We start from the raw sequence: 25,713 nt of genomic DNA, 5'->3' as shown, positions 1-25,713 counted from the left end.
ATTCTAAAATTTGAGAAGAGTAGAGGGAGCTATGATAGATTTTAACCATTCTTTATTAAATAGATTATGTGACGTATTTATTTAAAAGCTCTTAAAAATAAATAAATATGGAATTTTTTATTTTATTTTGAGTTTTGTGATATGATCTTATTTACTAGCTATTCATATTTTTACCGTACCAAGTATTCAAAGATTTATATATATATTATAACTATTCATAAAATCTAGAACCATATATTAAAAACTAAAATGTGTAATTAAATATAATTCAACATTTAAAATTAAATTTCAATGCTTGTGATAAAAATAAATAAATAAATATACGTAAATGAAACGAGTTGAATGATTAAGTCAAGTTTTATCCCAGATGGACTCAGTGGCAGAGAGGAAAGCAGGAGGAGAAATGGAGAAATAAGGGCAGCTTGTGATCCAAGGAGATTCTATCTCTAAGCAGGAGAAACACGTGACGCTGCCATTAATAATTGCTGCTCTTTCTATTTAACCCTAATCCCAAGCACACTGTCTGAGTGGTCCTTGGAATCAAACCTTCAAACTGCCTGATGCTGACACATCACCCTCTTATTTTGCAGTTGCTCTTGCAGCTCCCCCCATGTGCTCTGTCTGCCTTTGCCTCTCCTTTTTTTTAATTCACAAGCATCTACGGAAGCCGACCCAATCCAATTTCGTTTCCAAAATAAGTTCTAATAATATCAAATTGAAAATAACCCAACATAAAAGATAATTAAAATTTAATAACGAAATTAATATATATGTGAAAATTTTAAGTTTAAATAATCAATGTGATAAAATTCACAAACACAAGAAAGATGAGATACTATCCACACGTAAATCTAAAGTAGACAAAGTCATTTCTCCAACACAGAGCCCCCCATATGATTGATTAATATAGTAAACTATATGATATGATTTAGTTTAAGTCTTTTTTTTCTATTACTAATTCTTTGTCAATGATTTTACCAAAACAAAAGTTGGTGGAATCATTCTTTCCACCTTTACCACATTGAAATCAATACACGTTATTATTATACTTCACCTTTTACATGATTGTTGCATCTTTACTTTTCTCATAAAATTTTTGCAAATTAAGTCAATGGTAAATATTAATTTTTAATTTTAAGAGTAATTTAATATTTATAAATTTTGATTGCGATTTGAATGAATATGTGAAATAGTGATTGTGATTTGAATTCACATTTTCAAATAAATATATTAATTTATTTTATATTTGATAAATATAATTATTTTATATATATATATTTATATCGAAAATAATATTAATATTTGTATAATTTTAAACTTTATCCCAACAATTAACAAAACAACATTTAAAATTTATTTTTATCCGTAATAAAAAAGATATTTTTCAAATTTAAATAAAATAAATTAAAAAATATTTCACACATCATCAATAGAATTTTTAATCTCGACATATATCTTTAAAAAAATTATACTATCAAATAACAATCGTTAAATTAAATTCAAAATCAAGATTATTAAACTTTAATTTCGAAAAAGAAAGCTCTGGAATATGAGATACATGCATCTACTAATGAAATCGAAACTCAAATAAAATATTAACTTTTCCCCGACCATTAATATTTCTCCACACGAAAACCGCATCCACAGATCTCATTCGTAGCCTGAAAAGTGGACATTATTTTTATTATTTATTGTCATTAATCAAGTGTAAAATGAATTCACATGATTTTTGGATCCCCTGAGAAAATCCCACATGCTTATTTTTTGTTTTTGGGTAGGAATTAATCTTTTCATCAGATATGAAACCAATCAATGAAGGACCACAAAGTCTTGAGTTGGGTAGCTAATACCGGTCCTGCACAATGGTACAATCTCCATTTATATATAATTATGACACACGAAAATTTTTTCTGACATACATGTATTTAAATTTCATCGGTTAGAATGATAATATTGAGTTTTAGGATTTTAGTGTTATATTTTTGGGGATTTTTTTTAAATTTTAAATTGTTTCTTTTAGTTTCATATAAAAATATAAAAAAATAAAAATATTTGTAATTTTTATGTATAAAAGTTTTTTAGTTATTTATCAAGCGAGTGAATATAAAGTTGATTCATGACAGAATTTAATAAGGGACTTAAATATAATGTTTAAGGGTGAGCACTTGATTGAATTAAGTTGAATAAAGTGAAAAAAATTCAAACTGCTATCATTCTAACTCAATTTGAAAGTTTTTTGAATTGGGTTAATTTTTTAAAGAAAGATCAATTTATACATTTTCAAAATGGTTAGGGACACAAAAATTATTTACATCGATTTATTATTCATGTAATTTGAGTTGTAAAAGTTAATTAAATTTACACATGTAAAAGTGATATGATTTAATAAATTAAATGTAGAATTTTCATGGAATTGACTTTGAATAAAATTGAGACACATGCAAAGCATTGCATATCGGAAAATAACAAAAGCAGCCTCTGCCTATAGCTAAGTGGGGTAGATATGGAAGTTGCCAAGAAATAGCTAGCCTAAAATTCAGAAATCACCTTCACTAAAATTGTGGCTTTAATGTTAACAATGTGAAAAGAAATAAAAAACCAGTAAGCATGGTTGAGACGTGGCTCTACTTTGTTTTACCAATTCAAGATAATGTTACTAAAAAGCAAAATCCTTGCCATTTTCATTGTCTACCCCATTTGGAGCTTAAAACAATGACTGCTTCAACATTTTGTCCATCTAAATCCTTCAATTTCTTTTTTATCCCATTTTACTCTCTACTTGCATCTTAATTTCTTTTTCTTATTAATTATAATATTCATCAAAATTCTTCCTTTTTTATTTTTTCTTCTTTTGTAAAATGTTTAGTATTTGAAGTGAATATAAGTTTGTTTAGATAAAGAAAGCAATGATTTTGCAAAGATGGATAAGTAGAAAGTAGTAGCGCTGCTAATGATGAGATATGATTGATTATTGGTGTTGATTGATTATAAATACATCAGTTTGGGGATATAATTTGAGAATTAAAAGTCTATTTTGTTACTATATTTTTATATTAATATTGGAGTTTAGTTCAGATTTAGATTCATTTTTTAAGCATCCATTAATAATATGTGTGACATCAAATTAATTCTCACTAAATTACTATACAAACAAAATATCCTAAACGCTTATTTTTTTAAAAAATATATTAAAACTCCAACTCCAACCCTAAAATCATGAAACTTAAAACTCCAAATTTTACACCTTAAATTCTAAATTATAGTATTAACTCTGAACCTTAAAATTATCAGGAAAATTAAAATAATTAGAGTTAAAATGGTATCAAGAATAATTGATCCGTTAGAGAGTGGTTGATTCTAATTGATTTTTTTTGCCATAAATTAATTGGGTAGTATTTTGCCATCCAAATAAACTTCATTTGTTAATTATATCAATTTATTATAAATATAATTATTATATAATTCTGTTAACGAGTCTTTCATAATCTAGTATAATTCAAATCAAAAATAAAAATAAATTTTTAATTAATTTTTAATTTTTTATATTTTCCTGTTCAACTAAATATTATTTTTGATTATATTAATTTTTATAAATATAATTATCTTGGTATAAATTAAATTTAAATAAATATTATTTTTCCAATTAAAATTAATCATAAAATGAATTTTAAAACTTCCGTGCAAACTCTTTTTTTGTACGGACCAAGTCTATCGGGCCGAGATATTGGAATCGTCAAGAAAAGTTCAAATTGTATTCCGATAATATAAATCCATTCAATGATAGATATCTTGAATATAATCTAAATTTATTTAGATTTTAAAAGGAAATAATACTCATACTAATAATATTTTCCACCAAGTAATTAGTTTTTTTTCAACTAAAAAACGAAAAATAAAAGAAAAATAGTTTTGCTGTTAAATTAGTACTTATCATGCCAAATCCAATTCCAAGTATCCAACTATGAAAAAAAGTTTAGTTCCATTAATGAAAAAATAATTACTCAAAATTAACAAATAAATGCTACAATTTGATTAAATTAAATTATAAAAGTTGATTAGCTTTTTTGATTTTGTGATGCGTTTTTCCAAGTAGAGAGAGATAAAGAAGAAACAAAGAGAGCTCTTCTGCTAACGTCGTTCATTGTCACTTCCCGCTGAAGCTTCTCTGTGATTTTTCCCATTATAAAGGAAAAAAAAAAGCCAAAGAAGAAGACATAAATATTAAAAAAAAATTTTAAAGGGGGTATATCGGAAGGGTTTCGTGGAGAGAATCTTTGTTTTCAACCCTAAAGAAAAACACGATCCCTTCTCTATACGTATTCGCCTTTGATTTCGTTTGCTCGCAGATTCTGGGTTTTTTTATTTTTCTCTTTCTTTCTTATTCCAAGCCTTTTTTTTTTCTGTGATTTTTTCCGGGTCGGAGGTTTTTATTATTATTTTCTGTTAAACAAAAAGGGATATTTGGAGGATTATCTGAAGATTTCGAAGGTTGATATTTTTGGGTCTGTATTAATTTATTGTATTTGGTGGTGGGCTGACGAGAATCAGGGTTTTGGTGGCATTATATTTGCTGGGTCTGTTGAGAATTCGGCGTTTTTAAAGAAATTTTCTGGTGTGTCTGTTTCGATTTAAGGGTTTTGAGAATGATTTAACGTTAAATTTGGGGATTTTATTGGTTTGACATATCCTGAAGGCTTTCGCTGGTTTATTCGTGTATATTTGGTGAAAATTTAAGGATTTTATCATTAAGGGCTGAGATTTTGGTAAATTCTCCCCATTTCTGTGTGGGTTAGTTTGCCAAGACATTGAATTTTGAGCGGTTTGTTTGGGATTTACATTGTAGTTTCTGGGGAGCTGAAGAAAAGATGAGCTCAAGTATTACACATAATCTGATTCCTGATGGGAAGCTTTTGGTTCATATAGCTGAAAACGGACATTCGTTTGAGCTCGATTGCAATGAGACTACATTGGTGGAGACAGTTATGCAATCGATTGAAGTCGAGTCCGGAATTCACTTCAATGATCAGCTCGTTCTATGCGCGGAGTTGAAACTTGAGCCACAAAGGCCACTTTCTTCATATAAGCTTCCTTCCAGCGACCGTGAAGTCTTCATATTTAACAAATCAAGGCTGCAAACCCATTCCCCACCACCACCACCAGAGCAAGTTGATATAGTTGAAGTCCCAGAACCCCGACCGATAGCTTCTTCGACTGACCCTCATCCTTTGGACGATGCTCTTGATCCTGCTTTGAAGGCTTTACCTTCTTATGAGAGGCTGTTTAGGTACCATTATGAGCAAGGACTTGCTATATATAAGCGAACGGTAGCTAAGTTTGATCATTGCGAAAGGCTTTTGGGGGAACAGAAGGTTCAGGAGAGAGCATTGGACGTTGCAAGGGGTAATTTAGATCAATATTATAGGATGATTCAGCAAAATTGCTCGGAATTCATGAAGCGGTATAAGCAACAACATCGTTATCATGCTGATCTGTTGGCGAACTTTGATAAGGATATGCAGAAGTTAAGATCCACCAAGCTTCACCCTGCATTACAGACTGCTACTAGGAAATGTTTATCGGATTTTGTGAAGGAAGATAACCTAAGGAAGTCGGCCGAAAATTGTAACAGCTCCCACAAGCAATTTGAGAACAAAGTTGTACAGCTCAATCAGATGTTCGGTGAAGTGAAGCGAAAAGTAGAGGACTTGTTCACTTTGAAGGCTTCCTTGCCTATTAAGAATTTAGAGCTAACCATTAAAGAGCATCAGCGATACCTGAATGAACAAAAGAGCATTATGCAGTCCTTAAGGTTTGCTCTTTTGGTTTATGCATTCTTTTGTTTTCCCCTCTTTATATTGGATAGTTGTTCTTAAAGGGATAAGTTTGAGATTTTGAATGTTTCCAAGCAATATGGCAAATCATTGGTTTTTTTTTTTTTGTTCTTATGAACTTTGCTTTGTATGATTCTCTAGTAATGTTTAATGAATGTTTAGACATGCAACTTAGGTTAAATTTCTGATCTGCATGTTCTCCTGGAAATTTTTTTTGGAATCCAAAATGGAAATGTGAGCTTGATGTTAGTGATGTCTGGTTTATTAAGTAACTAACCAATATCCATGGGCACTGATGAATTCAAAGCGAATCACTTTACTGAATGAAGAGGATTGATAGAAGTTGCATATAAAGTTAATATAATAAGCCTTTCGTCAAGTCTTAAGTGACTTAACGATTTGGTGGAGGTTTAATAATGGGATTCCTCATGTCTGTATGGCTATGAACTGTCGGAGACCACTTCTGGTGTTTAGATCTTTTGATTGAGCATATAGTAACTCATGTATATCCTTCTAAAATAGTGCCAGCTGAAGAATGTTTCAAGCACAAGATTGGGGGGAGGTGGCTTAATCTCATACTAGTCCAATCTGGTCTTAAATGCTTTTTGGACCTTTAAATAGCAATCAAAATTGCATTTGGACATTAGTGCAAAATATTTCTTCTAGTCCTAGTTATATACACTTTTCCTCCTAGAATGTATTTGAGTTTGAGAAATTGAAATTTAAGTTGTAGACAATTTAATAACCCTTATTTCCTTTCTACTCTACTTTCTGAGATCCGAATGGATCTTAGATTTGCTTGAGCATAAGGTTAATTTTTGTTTAATATGCTGTTTTCTCAAGTGCTTTGTAATTTGCAGTTTTTTTTTTTTTGCAGTTATGTTGCAATGATCTCTAATAATTATCTCCTTAAAATTTCATTATGTTTGAAATTGATGACTTTGCATGTCTTATCCTGCAGCAAAGATGTCAATACAGTAAAGAAGCTTGTAGATGACTGTGTGTGCTCCCAATTGTCTTCCTCCCTTCGTCCTCATGACGCAGTTTCAGCCCTGGGTCCTATGTATGATGTCCATGACAAAAATCATCTGCCAAAGATGCTGGCTTGTGAACATGCAATATCAAAGCTGCTTGACTTTTGCAAGGATAAGAAGAATGAAATGAACATCTTTGTTCACACATACATGCAAAAGACAACTTATGTTACATATCACATCAAGGATGTCAAACTGCAGTTTCCTGTTTTCAAAGAGGCAATGGTGCGCCAGGAAGATCTATTTATGGACCTTAAGTTGGTCCGCGGAATTGGTCCTGCATATAGAGCATGTCTTGCTGAAATAGTTAGAAGAAAGGCTTCTATGAAGCTTTACATGGGCATGGCTGGTCAGCTGGCCGAGAGGCTTGCAACAAAGAGAGAAGTTGAGGTCAGGAGACGAGAGGAGTTTTTAAAGGCACATGGTTTGTATATACCCAAAGATGTACTGGCTTCCATGGGGTTATATGATACCCCTAACCAGTGTGATGTCAATATAGCTCCTTTTGACACTTCATTGCTCGATATTGATATTCCTGACCTGGACCATTACGCACCTGAGTATTTATCAGGACTGCCTACCAAACCTGCTAGCTCAAGAGGTTCAAGTTCCTTGTTGAATGAGAGTTCTCATTCTGCTGATACTGAAGAGATCAATGTAGATACTCTTGGAAAAGATGATTCCGGTGACTTTCTTGAGGGATGTGAATTGGTTGAGATTGCTGGAACTAGCAAGATGGAAGTTGAGAATGCAAAACTGAAGGCTGAACTTGCTTCTGCGATAGCCCTGATTTGTTCTCTTGGTCCTGAATTTGAGTATGAATCACTCGATGATAGTAAAGTCAATACTTTATTGAAAAATGCTGCGGAAAAGACTGCTGAAGCCTTGCATTTAAAAGATGAGTATGGAAAACACCTGCAACAAATGCTCAAGGCAAAACAAATGCAGTGCGATTCATATGAAAAGCGCATTCAGGAACTGGAGCAGAGATTGTCTGATCAGTATTCACAGGGGCAGAAGCTTTCTATGACTAACAATGCCACTGACTATGGCCTTCTAGCTTCAAAGGATGAGGATAATTGCAAGCCACAAATCTCAGGTTGTGAAGTGAATGTGCCTCGTATATCTACATCTGAGCCTATGGATGAGGTTTCTTGCATTTCAAATTCTTTGGATGCAAAGTTGGGACAGTTTGGAAGGCAGTCAAGCAAAGGTCGAGAAGGGATTGATGAGAATATGATGGAGTCATCTGGAATGCTCAACCCTCATTTGGACTCATCAATGCAAGAGCCACAACAAGAAGAACAAGAAGTTGGTGTCAAAGATGGAAAAGATAGGACGGTGGGACAGTCTGGCATGTCTCTCGCTAACAGTTCTACTGCTGAATACATGCCTGAGCCTCTGAATGCTTTACCTTGTGGGACAGCTGCTGAGCTAGGCTTAGATTCGAAAGTTAGGGAGGATCTTGTGTTGGAATTGCAAAATGCACTTGCAGAGAAGTTGAACCAATTAAGTGAAACTGAAACCAAGCTTAAGGATGCTTTGGATGAGGTTTCCATGCTCGGGAGGGAGATGGAAACTAGTCGTAAACTTCTTGATGAGTCTCAGGTAGTTCTAGAAGAAATTTCTTCCCTCTCTTTTCATTTTGGTTTTCCTGAGATTTAAGAGCTTGAACCGACTATATTTGCATTTCAAACTGTTCTTCATTGAACTTGTCAGTTTTTATGTATTCATGTTAGCTACCACATGGAAGTTACTAGAATTCTCCTGGCACATTATAAACTACATCATTTGATGTCATATACCTTCTTTAGCACACTAAGTTAGCTGGACCTTTATGTGAAAGTGGGGATGAAACTTGGTATGGTTGGGCTACCTATCTCCAGCTGGCATCATAGGGCTATACTTGTCTGTTGCTGGAGTATAATATGGATGTGGAAATGAATGCATTATGCTGCTTATTGTTTACTTCAGTACCGTTTACTTCATTTGTTTCTTAGTTCAGGGTGTTCATTTATGATGTTTACTCTTCTGGGTAGATGTACGAGTAAATTGCTTATTTTATCTGTACTAGCCTAGTGGCACCCGCAATGCAGGTGAGTAGAGAGGCAGGATTGGATCATACTATACAAAACAATTTTTCAGTCCTAAATGTAACTTTTTAGAAGTGAGAGAAACCTAATAAATAGGAAGTTGGACTAAGTGGCCATGTGGATGACTGACCAATTTTCTTATAACTTAGGAGGTTACAAGTAAACTCAGGAGATCCTTTATATATTATTATAGAGAAATTTTGAACTTATTTGGTGTTATTATTTGGAATATTGTTTTCTACTCTCCATTCCAAGTGTATGCACATAGCATCCAGATACAGCTCATTGCACTGCCAATGAAATTTGATTTGAGAAAATGTAGAAGGAAAGTCTAACTTGTGTGATTTACCTTTATATTGTAAATTCTGCTATTTGATCAAATATTCTTGTTCTAAACCCTAATTTTCCCTCCCTGGGTACAGATGAACTGTGCTCACTTGGAGAATTGTTTGCATGAAGCAAGAGAGGAAGCCCAAAGCCATCGTTGTGCTGCTGAGCGGAGGGCCTCAGAGTATAGTGCGCTCCGTGCATCAGCTATTAAGATGCGTAGTCTTTTTGAAAGACTTAGAAATTGTGTCTATGCTCCTGGTGGGATGGCTGGTTTTGCTGATTCTTTGTGTGCTTTGGCTCAGTCTTTGGCCAAGTAAGTTACTTGCTACAGTGGTTGTGACAGTAGTTCCTTCCCGTTTTGTTTGCACACTGCCTCTATTTCTTTTCCACTGGTAGGCCATTATTAGGGGCAAAAGAGTTGAAGAAAACCAAGTAGAAACTTTTGTTCTCAATTTTATAAATTTTGTTGTTCTGAGTCCCTGCACAAAAATGAAATGTAAACATAATAAGACTTTTAGGTCCTTAGCATTCTAGGAAGTGGTTTTCATTATAAAAATGTTGGTTGAAATGGGTTTTGCTTTTCCCTTTCAACCTCTTTTTGGGGAAGAAGAGAAACTTCTACTATCTATTCCCATAGAAGTCTAAAGGGTGATATATAGGCATAACATTATATTATCTGAAGTTTTGAACTGCTCTTTTTTCCCCTACTTCCATGATTGAAAGTTTAATGACCATTGTCCAAATATCTGTGCTATGAAATTTTCAGTTCCATTAGTGATAGTGAAGATGATGGCTCTGCTGAGTTCCGCAAATGCATCCGGGTGCTTGCCGAAAAAGTTGGTTTCTTATCAAGGCATCGTGAAGAGCTGCACGAGAAGTACACTAACATTGAAGCTTTAACTGAACAGCTTAAGAAAGAATTGGAAGAGAAAAATGAGCTGGTTAAAACCCTGTACACTAAGCATCAACTTGAGAAGCAGGTAACTCAACTTCATAATTTGGTGGATGAGACTTGTTTATGCCATGTCTTATGTCTAGGTCTGGCAAAGCACTTGTATAATAGATCTTTTTGCTGTTTAACTAAATGGTTCAATATTCGTGCTTTCAGGCAAGCAAGGAAAAGATATCATTTAGCCGCTTGCAAGTCCATGAGATTGCTGCATTTGTACTAAATTCATCTGGGCATTACGAGGCAATCACCCGAAACTGCTCCAACTACTACTTGTCTGCTGAATCTGTGGCTTTGTTTACCGATCGTCTCCCAAGCCAACCAAGCTACATCGTCGGGCAGATTGTGCACATCGAGCGTCAAACTGTGAAGCCACTGCTGTCTTCATCAACTAGACCTGATCGTAGCAGGGTGGATCCTGCAGAGCAACTAACATCTAACACCATGAATTCTGGATCAAGTTTGAACCCCTATGGCCTCCCAACTGGATGTGAATACTTCGTAGTGACAGTAGCCATGTTACCTGATACCGCCATTCATTCACCACCTCCTTCCTGATCCCTGCCCCGAAAAGTGCAGATGCTGAGACATGATGGAAGAAACCAAACTGTACATACATTATAAAATATTCAGAAGATAAATTTCTATCATGGTTGCAGTTGGAACTAGATTTTCCTATTGTACAGGCTACTTTAAATCTCCTTTGTTCATAAAGCTACTCTTTCCAGATATGTAAAAAGAAGGGAAAAAAAATCTGTAAATATTTCTCAGCATTTGCCTTTTATGTTTAACGAGGTCCATCTCATTTCTTTGACTTGTAAAATTATAATCGTCTGAGAATCCCTCTTTTGGGCACACAAATATCGTTCGTGGAATTAAAAGAAAAAAAACACTATGTAAACTTACAATTTAAAATTATTAAGTTGAATAATTTCATTTAATAATTATTAATTTGAAATGTAATTATAGAAAAAAATGGAATGGTTAAAATTAAAAAAAAATAGACTTTGGTTTAAAATATACCAATTGATATAGTTTAGTATAGTTGAAAGATACTAAAACTTTGATCGATACGGTGCTGGCTATTATAGTTACTTTAGTTTATATGCCTAGTCTCGTATTACCAAGATGTTGGATGTGGCTCATGTAACACTCACATCAAGATTCAATATATGAATAGGCTCGAACTATGAGCAATATCTCACAAGTTAGATGTGAGTGTCCGATTAAAATGAACAATATTTTATAAATTTAAATGTAAATTTTCATAGAACTAGCACTTTTTCATCATTTATGAAATAAAAAGTTTGATTTTATTACAAATGCAACATTAAGTTGGTAAAAAAAATTAGTTTTTGGACAGTTTGCTAACCTAAATAAAATTAAGCTTTTACCATTGGTAAATTAGTTTTTAGTCTCTCTTCCATCTTTAAACTTTTAAACACGTTTTATTTTACACTCAATTCTTAAATCACATTTTAGTTCACTTCATTTTTGCCCATCTCATAAGAGTAACCAAATGAAACAATTAAGTTATGGCTGCTATGGTCTACGTACTACTTTGACATGTTGACCACCTCATACAGGTAGATTCTGGCCAACCACAACTACATTTAACATTTTTTTTAACCCCGCGTCAATAAGAAGATGAACTAACAAAACATTTAAAACCACTATATGCTATCTTTTTCCAACCATATACGATCAGTAATCAACAACCCGAGAAACCGTGCCCCCTTCTTCTTGCCCATATAAATCCAGACATGTTATTGTTTTCCTCACTTCAAACATTCACACAACAGTCTCCAGAAATGGCCACTTCAAATTGTTTTGTCTTAGCAATTTTCATGGCTTTATCATTATCAAACATCAATGTCGGGGTAACAGCTCGTCATCTCCTTCAGATGCCACCAACGTTGCCAAGAGTAACGTTACCACCATTGCCATCTATCCCAAATCTCCCACAACCAACAATACCGACATTGCCAACCACTCAGCCATCGTTACCCAAGCCTGGTGCTCTACCTCCACTTCCTACCATGCCAACATTGCCGACCATACCTAATGCCCCAAAACTGAGCATGCCACCTCTGCCGAACATTCCCTCCTTCCCTACAATACCAGCTACTATGCCATCTATTCCATTCTTCTCGCCACCACCGGCCAAAAACTAGCACTTCAAAATAGATGGTTTGGTTGAATCTCTTAGGGAATACATAGATGGTTTTTTAGACATTCGTTTCATTCCACCTTACTTGTGTGAGGTTCCTTTTTGTTTGCTTCTTGTGGTTCTTCCACCATTGTTGGGTGTTTGCAGAATTATTTGTGTCGTGTTCTTGTATGATAAGAAAGAAATCACTTGTGATTTATATATTGTAACAATGATTTATCGGTAATTCTCACTTCGATCTGTTTTATCCTTGCTGTTCGCCACATCTGATGCAGTTTAATGATATGATATGAATTCTATTATAAAAAGAATTAAATATTATAAACAATTATAAAAAAAAATTTAAACGATTCATTAAAGCTTTTAAATTAATTTAAATTCCATTCTAAGCCAAACAAAACCTCATGTTCCAATCAAACAAATTCGAATTAGATTCAATTTAATCAATTTTTTTCAAGCAAGCTTCAAACGTAATGGCTAATGAAGAAGACATGTGATTTTAGGTTTAACCATCAAATGGGTAACTTTCTTTCTTCCTTGCACATCTATTAAGCCAAATGGAAACAATCCATTCCATTTTATGGGTTGATATAATATATTTCCCAGGGCATATCCACTTTGAGAACCCAAATAATTAGTCGTTCTATTTCTACTAAGACCTGCAGAATGGCCTAATGATATTCAATATCCTCAACTTCACTGATCACTGCTTAAGTTGTGTTTCTTACCGACAGGTTTGTTTCTTCATATCAAGACCTTGTCAAGATGGCTAACGATTCCCATTCCAAGCTACATATAACATTCTGCACGGTATTGCAATTTAACTGTTGTAAGGAACTTCCTATTTATGCTTTAGGAGTTAAAGATCAGCAAGATGAAGTTTCTATTTACCGAAGGGTTCTGCTGATCAATGTCAAAGCTGTTAATTGCACAGGGTTCGGCTAACAGCTCCAAGGGTTCTTCACCTACACGGTAGAATATTATACTTGTCAGCAATGAGATCTTTTGATGTAAGTCTCAACTTTAGCTATTGTTCTGTCCAATTCATAATAGTTGTGCTTAAGGAACTGCTTACCTTGTTCGATTACTGCGAGGATTCCATCTTCAGAGCAGATCATAACAGGTAGAATCCGTGTGGAAGAGATGTTGCTAATGTTCGAACGCCTAGTGTAGCGATCATATTGAACTTCCCAAACCTCGCTTTCAGATAACAAAGAATTGGGAGCCTCACCTGTCCCAGCACCAGAAAGAACAATAGGCTGTTGTGCAGCTCTACGATCCCAAGCAAATACAGTGCCTGAAGAGCCCCCTGCCTATGAAATGCTAGAAAAAATGAAAATCAGCAAGATCTCAAGCAAATAGAAATTGTTAAAACCTTCAAGCATGGAAATTGAGTTATCACCAAAGAAGTAAACACAAATTTCAATTTGACAAACACAAACTCTTAAAGCTTTTCCCGATATTGTTTTAATGCTACATCAAGCTTTTCGTATTGCTTAGATGCATAAGAAAGAATTTGTGACATAAATAACTACATAGCCAAAAACTGATTTCAGTAGGAAGCAGAGAATTGGATGAAATAACACTGAAAAGAGACCATTTTACGTTAAATATAGGGTAAGAGCTGTAACTGAAAACTGCTTAAGCCAGCAGCCATCTGCATAGAAATATTCCATGAATTACAAGATTGTCAAGTACATCCTAGCATGGCTACCGTTAACTCTTGCTACCCTTTAAACTCATCGCAGAACGAAGCCAAGAGCCCAAGACTATGTTTATAATTTGTCTTCAACTTCACCCATATAAATTATGCAACTTTTAGAGACAAAATTATTAGCACGGAAAGTAGAGAATCTGGAAAACCACTAGATAGAATTAACAAAACTTTAGAAGTGGAAAAACGATTAATGGTACTTCTCTATCCTTCGTCTTTTCTAGTTTATGATGTTTTCTTGCGGCAGCAAAAAAAAAAACTGTTAGTTGATCTCAAATGATACCAGTACTGGTATCAGAGAAATGGAAAAGCATAACAATGAGAAGGCAGCAGCAACCTTACCAGACAAGTGTGTTTCCGCGATGGATGAATATCAATTGAGTGTACAATTCCAGATGTTTTACCCTGGCACCTGTAAGGTAACCATTAAAAAGGGAATAAGAATAGCATTATTTGATATGATGGCACCGTAAGCATGTTTAAGCAACAAGTTATAATCAGCTTGATTACGGTTAATAAACCATCTACACAGTGTTCTCAAGGAGTATATGGAATCAATAAATTAACTGAAAAGATGCAGCCAAAAGAAAATCTGTTTAATTTACTGGTTTTCAAGTTATCGTCAATAATTGAAGCCGAAGCCAATGGCCAACAGTTAGGAACATGCAAAACCAACCCTACTGAATAAAACACCTTAAAACCGAACTGAATGAACCAAATTTGGTTAGTTTCGGTCTATTTGTTCAGTAAATCGACACCTTGCTTGGACCTAATCATTTTTATCAGCATTCCGATGGAAATTGGCTAATAACATAATAGTTCATAAATGCAAATTAAGGTTTTTTAAAGATCATTATAGTCTATAAGCTCTACAGATTACAGTGAACTACTTGTTTTCTTTTCCATGATAAAATCAAGAAAGTCCACTCACCAGTTCCCCTTAAACTGCAAAACCGGTCCACCGGATGTTCTCTGATCCCACCATTGTATTCCAAATCCATACCCACCAGTCGCAAACTCACTAGGAGATGCCCACTTAACCGCCGTATAACCCACTAGCCCATTCGCGTCGAAAATTCTCCTGTAACTCAGCTTCGAAGAATCCCCAACAAAACTCACTAAATTCACCCTACCATCTTCTCCAACACTGACGCACTCAGTCCCACCTTCCCTTAAATCCACGGCCGACACAGGTCCGGAATGAAACCCCAACTCCGAAACTGTAGCCTCGGATTCCATCACCCCTCCATTGATTAAATCAGAGGCCAAAATGTGAAGTGAACCGGAGAAAGTGGCGGCAGCTAGCAGAGGCTGAGGGGTAGAGTGGGCGGTTTTGAGGGACGAAATGCGAGAAGGTGAGGTCCATGAGGATTGAGGGGTTAAGGTTGGAGACGAGCTTTGAGGGTTTGGGTCAACGTATGCGATTTCGATGGAGGGAGAGTTGGTATCAGCGTCGAAATAGGCGATGGCTGCGAATCTGTCGGAGGGAGAAACCGGTGAAAGCCAGCGGACGGCGTCGATGTACCTGGACTGCGGGATTCTATGAACTCGTAAGGGGTTTTGGGACTCTGCAAAGGCCATGATTTCAAGGGTTTTAAGGGGGGTTTGAAATGGATTGCAATTTTAAGATACTGATGGGAAACGGAGAGCGCCTATTCTTTTGAAGGGTTTTTGGGTGGGGAATGAGGGTTTAGCACATAATAAATTCCAATTATTTCCGCTCAAATTTTTACAGGCTAAACTGTTCATTTTCCTCCCAAATATGATTTTTAGGTTATTTAAAAAAAATTAATTTAATCATTTTAGTTAAAATAGTTGTTGAGACTAATCCCTTCAAACAATATTTTTTTATTAACAAATTACTGATATCGCATATTTATTTTTAACTAAAACTCTGAGATAATCCAAAAATCATTAATTTAAAACATATTTTCATTTTAATTCCCTGGAAAATCCAATGGAAACATAGAACATTATTAAATATTTTGATGTTCCAATAATTCATAAAGCTCGTGTGTTTCTTCTATTTTAGAAGTCTGGATTTTGGTCACCTTCAATTCTTGGATTTGGGTTAAAACCCCATTTATTATGTGCAAGAACTTCCTGTCGTTGTGGCCAACCTTGTGTAAATCTCAGAGAAGCCATGGATGTCGAATAAAGAATGAATGAAGAGATGTATTTTCCAGAGAAGCCTTCCTTTTTAACAATTAGGAGATTTTTTCCATTTTTATTAGGAGAATGACAATGGACAATAGAGGAGAAAGTACATTTTCAAATAAAAAAAAATCCAAAAGCAAATGTTGGGATAAAAAATTAATTGATTTTTTTCTTTTTTTGCTTTGATGGTTCCCAAAGAAAGAAACCCAGAGGAGAAAACTTTCAAAAGCACATCTTCAAATAAAAAATTGATTGAGTTTTTTTGTTCACCTTCCTTCAAGCTTTCGTCAATGTAGAGATTATTTCACTAGGATCTGGATTAGAGTTTTGCAGAGGTCCCGTCTGACTCTTTGAAAAATGAAGATAAGAAAAAAGAAAAAGAAAAGTGGTTAAGCCATTCGGATTTGGGTTCCAGTCAAGGACAAGGAAGAAGAAGAAAACAATGAAAAACCACGGATTTACCCAGAGATAACAATAATTGTCATTTTTGTAGATTTAAAGTTAATTGGTATAAAGGTTTAAGGTTTGATTTTTTTTTTATTTGTAAATCTTTTTTCTCTTCCCTGTTGCAATGGGATTGTTCCAAATATAAGTACACTAATTTATTCATATTTTGTGTAAAAGAAATAAATTATAACATGACTTTATGATACTATTATTAGAGAACTCACGTACAAAATAAATTTAAAATTATAATTTACACAAATTATTAGATATCTAGTCTTCATTTATTGATAATAAAGAGGATGTCCCGAAGAGAGGTGTAGGGTAGTTTAATTTGGCTTAGTATATTTAAACTTAAGTAATAGAGGTAAGGTCACCTATACGAACTTAAAGTATGACCATTATAATTTTATATATATTTAAAGTAATTTTATTATAGGTAAGGATTATATTTATTCTTTTTAAAAATTAATTTTAAAGAAATAAAAATATTTATTATTAAAATTTTAATATTTTAATGATATTTAAAATTTTAGAATAATAATTACTTAAAGTTATATTATTTTTATTACAACATTAATTTATAAGATAAATTACATTATTACTCACTAAACTATGGATAAGTTTTCGTTTTGATCACTTAACTAAAAAAAAGATTACAATATAATCATTGAATTATTCAAAAAAATTATTTAAGTCACCCAATTATATAAATCTTTTAATGTTTTTAAAAACATTTATTTATTTACTATTTATAAATTTTATATGCGTGTCATTAAAATTATAAAATAAACATAATTTTATATTAAATATTTTTTAAAAATTATTATCAATAAAACAGTATTTAACTCAAATCAAATTAAATATAATATAAAAAATAAAAAATTATATTTGACACATTATTTAAAAAAAAAACTCCACTGATAGAATTCAAATGTCACCCCTGTTTTTAAAAAAATTAAAAAAAAACCTTAATTTTTTATTATATTACTCCACCCTATGAGTCTCCCAAAGAATTAACCTTCCTATTTTTCTAAAATTGTATTATTCTTTTAACAATTTATTTTATATGAAATAAGTAGAAGAGAATGTAGAAAATCATTAACCAATTATATATATCTTTGTTATTTATTATATATAAATTTATAATTAAATCATTCAATTTAATTGATCCCATCGATGATGAATAGTCCAAACAAAATAAAAAAAAACTTTAAAATATATTAATATTATTAACATAATGCATCAACAAATGTCAAAATACAGCTAAAAGGAATTGAAATATTGTCTTATTATATGTACAAATTAAAACAAAAAGTTAATGAGCTTCCACACACCTTTTTCTGAAGCTCAATTCATTTAAAATAAGATAAACCAAATCACCATTCATCAGCCTATAATCTGTAGGAGAAAGGGCTAAAATTTATAAATTTTAATTAGTGTTAAATGTGGTTGAAACAGCACACAGTTAGGTAAGACAAGAGAGAAAAGAGAAGTCTAGCCGGTTAAAGTCGGCAATAACACAAATTTTTCTTTGTAGCCGGCTATTTGTAATTTGCCCACCATACAATCTTTCTGATCCGTATAATTTTAGCTCTCGTCATCCCTTTAAAAACCTCTCCATTGAAGAACTCAGTCATCTTTATTCCTTGAAACTTTTGGATGATCAAATGACGAAACTATCACAGGTGAACCAGAAAAACAGTGCACAAAGTGGTAGTGTTAATAACAATATTTCTACAAGTAATGATGTTACTAAGGTGAAGAAGAGAACTAGGAGAAGTTTTCCAAGAGATTCACCACCACAACGTAGCTCTATTTATCGAGGGGTCACTAGGCAAGTCATTTTAGTTATCAGATCACGGATTTTCGTATAGAGTTGCATGTTAATTATATGGATTGTTAATTTCAGGCATAGGTGGACAGGTCGATATGAAGCTCACCTGTGGGACAAGAATTGCTGGAATGAATCACAAAACAAGAAAGGACGCCAAGGTATTCATTCACTAACCCCTTTTTTAGTTTTATGATGATCTTTGAGATTATAAGTTATATTTAGCAGTGAGTTTACTGATTTCTTCTTCTCCATTTCCATGGTTGTTGCTGCTTCTGTTTATGCATTAATGCTCACAATGCAGTCTATCTTGGTAAATACGTTAATTACTACGTTTTCTTTTCAAGGAACTTTAATTTTTAATGGTGGGAAATTTACCTTCTTTTTTTTTTGTTTTTTTTTTTCAGGTGCTTATGATGATGAAGAATCTGCAGCACATGCTTATGATTTAGCAGCACTCAAATACTGGGGTCAAGATACCATTCTTAACTTTCCGGTATTATATAAATATGGCGGCATGGATAAAGTGTTCCTTATAATATTTATAACTTTCTGGTGTTATAAACATTTGTAATATGAACAATATGCAGGTATCAACATACCAGAAGGAATTAAAAGAAATGGAGAATCAATCTAGAGAAGAGTATATTGGATCATTGAGAAGGTAAGATTAATGACTTGACGACCTTCTTCCACCACATATATAAAAGAAGCGATTGATGTGAATTCAGCTAAAATTAATGTCTTTGATAACTCTGCAGGAAATCTAGTGGCTTCTCTCGCGGAGTTTCTAAATATAGAGGTGTTGCTAGGTAATATATATTATCAAGGGATCGATACTACTAACTCTTAATAAATTTATTTTTATTACCTAATTATAAAAAAATAATTATAAAATAATCTCTCAATTATTAACAATTTTTTATTATCCAACTATTCAATTTTATCTTTTTTTAATCACAATAATAACAAATTTAACCCAACAGACATCACCATAATGGAAGATGGGAAGCTCGCATTGGCAGAGTTTTCGGCAACAAATACCTCTATCTTGGGACATACGGTATCAAAACTCTTAACCTGTCTTTTTCTTTTATTTTAATTTTTTAATATTTACAAACCAAACTAGGGTCGCCAAATGTCATGTAAGAATAAATGTAGATCTAATAATATTCGTATAATATACAATTGCATGACACGATTGCGATGTGATTTTTTGCTTTCTTTTAATTTTCCTTTTCATATACACGTATTAATGCCAAATTAGTGCAATTTGTCAAACTTATGGGTTTCAATCAAAAACCAATAACTGTTTATTATGCAAGTCGAATGGCATGTATTAAGAATTGAATTATATTATTAGTTCTTTTTTATTAAAAAATAAGTAAATTAATTCATATATATTAATTTAAATGAAACATCGGTTTTTAATAGTAAAATAAATAAAAATCTTAATAAAATGATCCATTTATTTTTCTATTTAAGATACAATAATTAATTTACTAAATTTTTTAATAGATAAAACAATATGCAATCCAACTCTTATTTCATGTGTCTTATCATACTTTTACCTCAATTATATGTATTGCTTTAAGAGAAGGGTTAAATCAGAATCAATTTAATAGGATGGTCCACTAACCTTAAAACATGAAGACTGTCAATTTATAGAAATATTCATTGACTTTTTGCAGCTACACAAGAAGAAGCTGCCACAGCATATGATATGGCTGCTATAGAGTATCGAGGATTAAACGCTGTGACCAACTTCGATTTAAGTCGTTATATCAAATGGCTAAAGCCAAACCAAACCAACCCTACCACCCCTAACTCTAATATAGACGCCACCACTGCCTCGACACTAGCAAGCCCTAGTCATCATCAACAACATAACCCAAGTTTCTTCACCACCACCGACGACGACAACCGGCAGCCGCAAGGCACCTGCGTCGGCATCCCTAGCGAAACCTTGCTGACTCAGCCAAGGCCGGGGAATGCCACGTCAGCTTTAGGGCTTCTCCTTCAATCTTCAAAGTTCAAAGAGATGATGGAGATGACATCGGCAGTAGTAGTTGATCAATGCCAGTTGACACCACCACCATCGACGACGTCAGAACCAACACGATACAGCTTCCCTGAAAACGTGGAAACGTACTTGGAATGTCAAGATTCGAGCAGTCTCGCCGATGAAGATAGGGATATCATTTTTGGTGAGCTTAACTCATTCATGGCTCCAATGTTTTCATGCGACATCGATGCCTAGAGTAAAAAAAGAAAACCCCACAAGTTTATATTAGACATGCATTGACGATGACAATTGTTTTATTTTTTCTTTTTGGAGTTTTCTTTAATTTATTATTTAATATACAAAAGAACAACCAATAAAGATGTGTAGGTGCTTTGTGTATTTTCAAGTGCAAAATATTATTATGTATGTATGAAGAAGGAGCGTGTTCTCAACAGTCAACACTGAGGGAAAGACAGGGACGCAGGGTAGGGTATGGCAGAGACAGAGGCATTGGTGGGCTCTTTTTTTTTTTTAAAGCTTAAACGTGTCAAACATATGTTTTCCACCATAACAAGAAATGGAGCAATCAAGTAAAAAAGAAAAGTGGAACAACGTGGTCTCATCATCAATAATTATAATCCATTCCCCCCTCTGTTTTTCTTTTTGCTTTTGAGGCATTCTGTTTTACCCTTTTTTCCATATTTGTCTAATAAATAGGGTTGTTTTTCTCCTTTCAAATATTTCAACTCTTAAACTGAAAATAAACTATGCAAGTTGGAGCCTTACCACCACCACCCCAAAAAGAAGAAAGTAGTACCTTTTTGTAAAAATTGTACCCAGATTTGGCTCTCTCTTTTTTCCATTTCTATACCCAATATTGCATTTGCTTTTCTTTCTTTTTAAAATATCATCTCCCCTTTTTTTTTGGATTCAATTTGATTAGCATAATAATTCCCAATTTGATAACATCCCTCATAAATAAAGTTGGTCGCAAACTAACTGATCTCACCAAAAATGATAAAAGCCGAGGACTTGAACGTGATCAGATTATCTATAAAAAATGATATTGGATAAGTTTAAAACCCGATATAGGATAAAGGAGTCAAATTACATTTTACTCCATTTACTTCAAAAATTAGTAAATTAATCTCTATATATTAAATTAAAGAGAAAACTAATCATTACAGTTAAAATTTTCATTCATTTTTACTATTAAAATTTGATGTCATTAATAGAATAACCAAATAATTACACATGATGTGTCATGTATACCTTATGTCGACATACAATAACTAATTTTAACAATAGAAGTGAAAATAATTTTTCACAAAAAAACCAATTTGCTCTTTTTTTTAATAGAGAAAATAAAATATAATCTAATTCTTAATACAAGAAACTTTATGATAGTTGAACCTCTCAACACCTATACTTTTATTTTAATATTTAGAATGTAACCCTAAACAAAAGGGTGGCCACTCCACTGAACTGCTTTCAAGCTTCGGGCCCTTAAGCTACCCAAATTAAAGAAATTTTTTTGTTGTGTTAAGCCATATTAGGGAGCTTTTAGTTGTCCTAAACAAGGCAAGTCGATTTTGCAGTACAGCAAACTCAGGGCCCAGAATAATTAATAGTCAACCAAAATCCTCAAGTGAAAACCAACTTCCTAATAAATGGGCTTCTAAACATCAACTTAACCAAGGAATTTGTAATTCTCTCTCTTTATGACTAATTAACAATAGCATAAGGTGGTGCCATAATTGGCAGTTTCAAGTTTTTTGTAAGGGGTAGGGACTACACAAATAATTTAATTCACACAGTTTCAAGTTTTAAGCAAAGGAAAATGATGCATTGGTTTGTACTTCTGTTAACAAATAAGAGGGATTTTCCATTAATTGGGAATTTATTTTAATAAAAAAATTGCTGCAATTTGGATAGATATTTATTGCTGATAACAGTGATTAATCTCCCTAACACAAATACTCTTCAAAAAAAATTGTTCATGAAATATACTCTAAACTAACTTTTATAGTCACTTGTAAAATGGAAATATTATGCCACTATTGGCTAGATTATAATAGCTAAAATGTTGGGCTTTTAGTAATGATTACTTTTAGAAAATATGAGAAAAAAAGGGATTTATTGTTAAAAATTAAAGTGTCTATTTTAAATATAATATTGTTAAATAAAAATAAATTAACTTAAATGCTATTCAAATTTATAAATATTATAATGTGTTAAATTTAAATACTTTTAAATATTTAATATAAATTATTTACGAAGTAAGCCGCAACCTATTAATATAAGTTTAAGAACATAAAACAAGAGTTAGAAAAAAAAATTATGTTAATTAAATATACAAGTTATATTAGAATTAAAAGAGTATTATTATTAGTAAATGGTAAATGAGCAGCAAAACCCAAAAACTAAAGACCAAAAATCAGACTTTTCCTCAGACATTCTGACTCTTCCCTGTTCTTTTATTGTGATAGTCTACTTCTCGGGCTTTGCTTTGTTTTTTGCCACTTGGAATCCTATATTTTATAAACAAACAAACAAAACCCGATACATAAATTTCTAATAATGCATCACCCTACACGTTGCTCTTCATCTTCATTCATAACCCCATTACCCCCCACGTTAACAGAATAAGCAAACTACATTTACATACTAATAATCAATGAAAAAGCCACAGCACAGACAATAAAGGAGTAACAAAAAAAAAGAGGAAATTCAACAAGTGTTAAACATGGATACGTGAAATCCGGGGTACACTTCTTTTTTTTTGGTTCTTTAATTTGTTTCAACAGTTGCCGCTAGAGCCGAATGACCGAAGAACCCTGTTGTTAGGTATTTGGTCCCACGGTTCCAAGAGGAGGGCCCCCTGGCACAAAAAAGAGATAAATATATGTATGTCTGGGAGTAGGAATTGTTTGACCGGAGGGGACCCCAACTTCCAAACGAACCCTAAAAAACCCATCCTTATTGAAGAAAGACAGAGACTGGAGTGGATGTAGGTTGATATGGGGTTAGCCACTTAGGCTCCCTAGAATCCATAAAAACGAATGTTATTGTTGAGGCCGATATCCACTGTTGGGTGGTGGGGGCGTAGGGTGTGGGGGTGGAAGTCTCGATAAATCTCGCACCTCGGCTTTGCTGCTGCTTTGGTTCAGTACAGTCAGAATTGAAGAAAACAATTGCACATGATTTTGAATGTAAAGGAAAAAGGTTTAATTCTGTTATTAGTCCCTGTATTTTGTGAAAGATGATGATTTAATCTTTATACTTTTTAAATTTAAAATTTTAGTGTTTATTAAACAATAATGGTTAAATTCTGCTATTTTTAAAATTTTATGCGCCAATTATATTATCATATATCATACATGTAGTGTCATGTTAATTCATTATTTCCATATATTACTTACAAAAAATTTTATTAATAGATTAACAATTGTTATTTGTGTCAAGGCTGAAATTTTAAAATTCAAAAAATATAAGGATTTATAATGATCCAATTGGAGAATATCTACAACTTTATGTATAGTACACAACTAATAATTGAATTTAACCAAACATATTTAACTACTATTGTTTGAGATAGGACTAAAATTTTAAATTCAAAAAATATAAAAACTAAATCCATAATTTTTACAAAATACAGTACCAACAATAGAATTTAACCTAACTAGAAAAAAGCACAAAAGAAAGAGAGATACGTATTTGTTTATGGTGTTGGGTTCTTTTAGAAGTATGTTTATATTGTTAAATCAGTTTTTATTATATATTGTGGAATCCAAAACATGGGGAAAAGTGGGGGGATAAAGAAGGGATTTTTGGAAATGATGAAGGGTAAGCAAGGAAACAAGAAGAAGACAAAGGTTGCTTGCGCAAATCTAGCTAATCTGGGGGCTTCTGGGGCAAGTAAAGTGAACAGCTTTGGCGCTGAACTTGAACCTGTAAACTGAGCTGTGTGGTTAAGCCAAAAGCCATCCCCTCCCCCTCCCATCCCTTCCCCTCTCCTCCAACTTCCACTCCAAAACCGTACTAATAAGCACCATCCATCCCCTTTCATTGCCCACATTTTCACTTGGTCTCATTATGTTTTTGAGTGTACATACATTTACAAGCAACCCAAACAAACCCAGTTTCAACTTCTTTTCCTTCTTCTTCTTCTTCTTCTTCTTCTTCTTCTTTATTCAAAATGTTATCTTTCTTTTGATTCACTCTTTGAATATCTCAACTTTTTCTTGTTAAGATAGGACAAGAAAACCTCATCCTAAGGAAAGCTTTGCCAAAGGGAAAGAAAAATAACAATCAAAACGTACTATGTTTTTATTTTTGGGGAGTAGTGTTTGAAAATGAAAAGGTCATTTTTTTAATATCCCTCTCATTGTTTTGTGTTATAATGATGATAGGCTTGTGGTGGTGTGAAAGCTTTCTTCAAGAGTGGTTCAGTATGGTGACTGCAGTGAAAATTGAAGCAAGATTGAGCTTTCCCATGACAATTTATGTGAAGCAAATGGGTTTTGGATGCTCATATGAAGAAGCATGGAGCAATAATAGAAGGGATATTATAAGTTTCCTCAAAGTCCAATCTTTGCAAGCTCTCTTCTTTTTCTTCATCTTCAGCTTCTGGTGATGGAAGATGGTGGATGAGATGGCAGCGGAAGCGGCGGCGGCGGTGGTGATATTGGCGGGATCGGCTCAATCTCTTATATTGTTCATTTATGATACACTAAAAAAATTTTTGTTGCCTTTTTTGCTGCTTAGTGCCTACATTGTTGGTCCATAATGTTGGGTTAAAAGCAATGGGTATGTTGCTCTCTTTGCTCATCTTTTCCCCTTTTTCTTTAAATTTTAGTAACACTAACTTCCTCTTTCAGCTTTAGTTATGTGCTTGTTGCTTGCTTCATGAAGCTTTAAAAAATTGAACCAAAAATAGAGCAGTAAATGAGTAAATTTTGGGGTTCCTTCTAACAATGAAAACTTCAATTCAAAGCTCAATTTGTAGTGGTAATTTATTGTGTATTTTCTGGGGAAATATGTTTGTGTAATAAATTTGCAATCTCCTCGTGCATTTACTCTCATGCATCTCTGTTCACTTTAATGGGGTTTCTGTTGACCTAGAGAGCACCTAGAAATGGCCGTTGTGCAG

The 25,713-nt window shown here is 33.3% G+C and overlaps 4 protein-coding genes and 1 long non-coding RNA gene across 6 annotated transcripts; 4 read left to right on the top strand and 1 right to left on the bottom strand.

Moving 5' to 3' along the window:
• Positions 1-3,948: 3,948 nt before the first annotated feature.
• LOC107907457 (autophagy-related protein 11) lies at positions 3,949-11,028 on the top strand. The gene is made up of 5 exons (XM_016834852.2): positions 3,949-5,809; positions 6,793-8,473; positions 9,381-9,601; positions 10,055-10,268; positions 10,397-11,028. Exons 1-5 carry the CDS (start codon positions 4,866-4,868, stop codon positions 10,793-10,795), a joined length of 3,459 nt encoding a protein of 1,152 aa, XP_016690341.2. The 5' UTR covers positions 3,949-4,865; the 3' UTR covers positions 10,796-11,028.
• A 1,020-nt stretch (positions 11,029-12,048) lies between these two features.
• Positions 12,049-12,411, top strand: LOC107902874 (protein PELPK1). The gene has a single exon (XM_016828985.1). The coding sequence runs from the start codon at positions 12,049-12,051 to the stop codon at positions 12,409-12,411; it is 363 nt and encodes a 120-aa protein (XP_016684474.1).
• A 408-nt stretch (positions 12,412-12,819) lies between these two features.
• LOC107907458 (nuclear pore complex protein NUP43) lies at positions 12,820-16,835 on the bottom strand. Of its 2 annotated transcripts, XM_041092989.1 has the most exons (6): positions 15,053-16,694; positions 14,464-14,533; positions 13,483-13,720; positions 13,299-13,372; positions 13,136-13,210; positions 12,820-13,066 (listed from the first exon to the last, which is right to left on the bottom strand). In XM_041092989.1, the coding sequence occupies exons 1-5, from the start codon at positions 15,700-15,702 to the stop codon at positions 13,157-13,159; spliced, it is 1,086 nt and encodes a 361-aa protein (XP_040948923.1). In that variant the 5' UTR covers positions 15,703-16,694; the 3' UTR covers positions 12,820-13,066; positions 13,136-13,156. The 2 variants fall into 2 exon arrangements, with proteins under 2 accessions (XP_040948923.1, XP_016690343.2); XM_016834854.2 differs by having other exon boundaries at positions 12,820-13,210; positions 15,053-16,835.
• A 1,340-nt stretch (positions 16,836-18,175) lies between these two features.
• Positions 18,176-20,960, top strand: LOC107907459 (AP2-like ethylene-responsive transcription factor At1g16060). Its single transcript, XM_016834856.2, has 8 exons — positions 18,176-18,559; positions 18,635-18,717; positions 18,861-18,869; positions 18,964-19,052; positions 19,147-19,220; positions 19,318-19,368; positions 19,543-19,619; positions 20,248-20,960. The coding sequence occupies exons 1-8, from the start codon at positions 18,393-18,395 to the stop codon at positions 20,814-20,816; spliced, it is 1,119 nt and encodes a 372-aa protein (XP_016690345.1). The 5' UTR covers positions 18,176-18,392; the 3' UTR covers positions 20,817-20,960.
• Positions 20,961-24,325: 3,365 nt separating this feature from the next.
• On the top strand, positions 24,326-25,446 carry LOC107907460 (uncharacterized). The gene is made up of 2 exons (XR_001686909.2): positions 24,326-24,879; positions 24,974-25,446. It is a non-coding gene; the product is annotated as an uncharacterized lncRNA (long non-coding RNA).
• The last annotated feature ends 267 nt before the right edge of the window (positions 25,447-25,713 follow it).

The sequence above is a fragment of the Gossypium hirsutum genome, chromosome D05 (assembly GCF_007990345.1).
Source record: "Gossypium hirsutum isolate 1008001.06 chromosome D05, Gossypium_hirsutum_v2.1, whole genome shotgun sequence".
Taxonomy (NCBI): Eukaryota; Viridiplantae; Streptophyta; class Magnoliopsida; order Malvales; family Malvaceae; genus Gossypium; species Gossypium hirsutum.
The sequence above is the reverse complement of the archived record's forward strand: the minus strand, read 5'-3'. Positions and strand labels throughout refer to the sequence as shown.

Bases quoted from the DNA above. Each gene is read 5' to 3' on its own strand.
- LOC107907457 (XM_016834852.2), top strand. From the start codon at position 4,866: ATGAGCTCAAGTATTACACATAATCTGATTCCTGATGGGAAGCTTTTG. The intron at 9,602-10,054 runs GTAAGTTACTTG...TGAAATTTTCAG, and splicing joins TTGGCTCAGTCTTTGGCCAA to TTCCATTAGTGATAGTGAAG. The intron at 10,269-10,396 runs GTAACTCAACTT...TCGTGCTTTCAG, and splicing joins AGCATCAACTTGAGAAGCAG to GCAAGCAAGGAAAAGATATC.
- LOC107902874 (XM_016828985.1), top strand. From the start codon at position 12,049: ATGGCCACTTCAAATTGTTTTGTCTTAGCAATTTTCATGGCTTTATCA.
- LOC107907458 (XM_016834854.2), bottom strand. From the start codon at position 15,702: ATGGCCTTTGCAGAGTCCCAAAACCCCTTACGAGTTCATAGAATCCCG. The intron at 13,721-14,463 runs GTAAGGTTGCTG...AGCATTTCATAG, and splicing joins CGCGGAAACACACTTGTCTG to GCAGGGGGCTCTTCAGGCAC. The intron at 13,373-13,482 runs GTAAGCAGTTCC...TCTACCGTGTAG, and splicing joins CCTCGCAGTAATCGAACAAG to GTGAAGAACCCTTGGAGCTG.
- LOC107907459 (XM_016834856.2), top strand. From the start codon at position 18,393: ATGACGAAACTATCACAGGTGAACCAGAAAAACAGTGCACAAAGTGGT. The intron at 18,560-18,634 runs GCAAGTCATTTT...TGTTAATTTCAG, and splicing joins ATTTATCGAGGGGTCACTAG to GCATAGGTGGACAGGTCGAT. The intron at 19,221-19,317 runs GTAAGATTAATG...ATAACTCTGCAG, and splicing joins TATATTGGATCATTGAGAAG to GAAATCTAGTGGCTTCTCTC.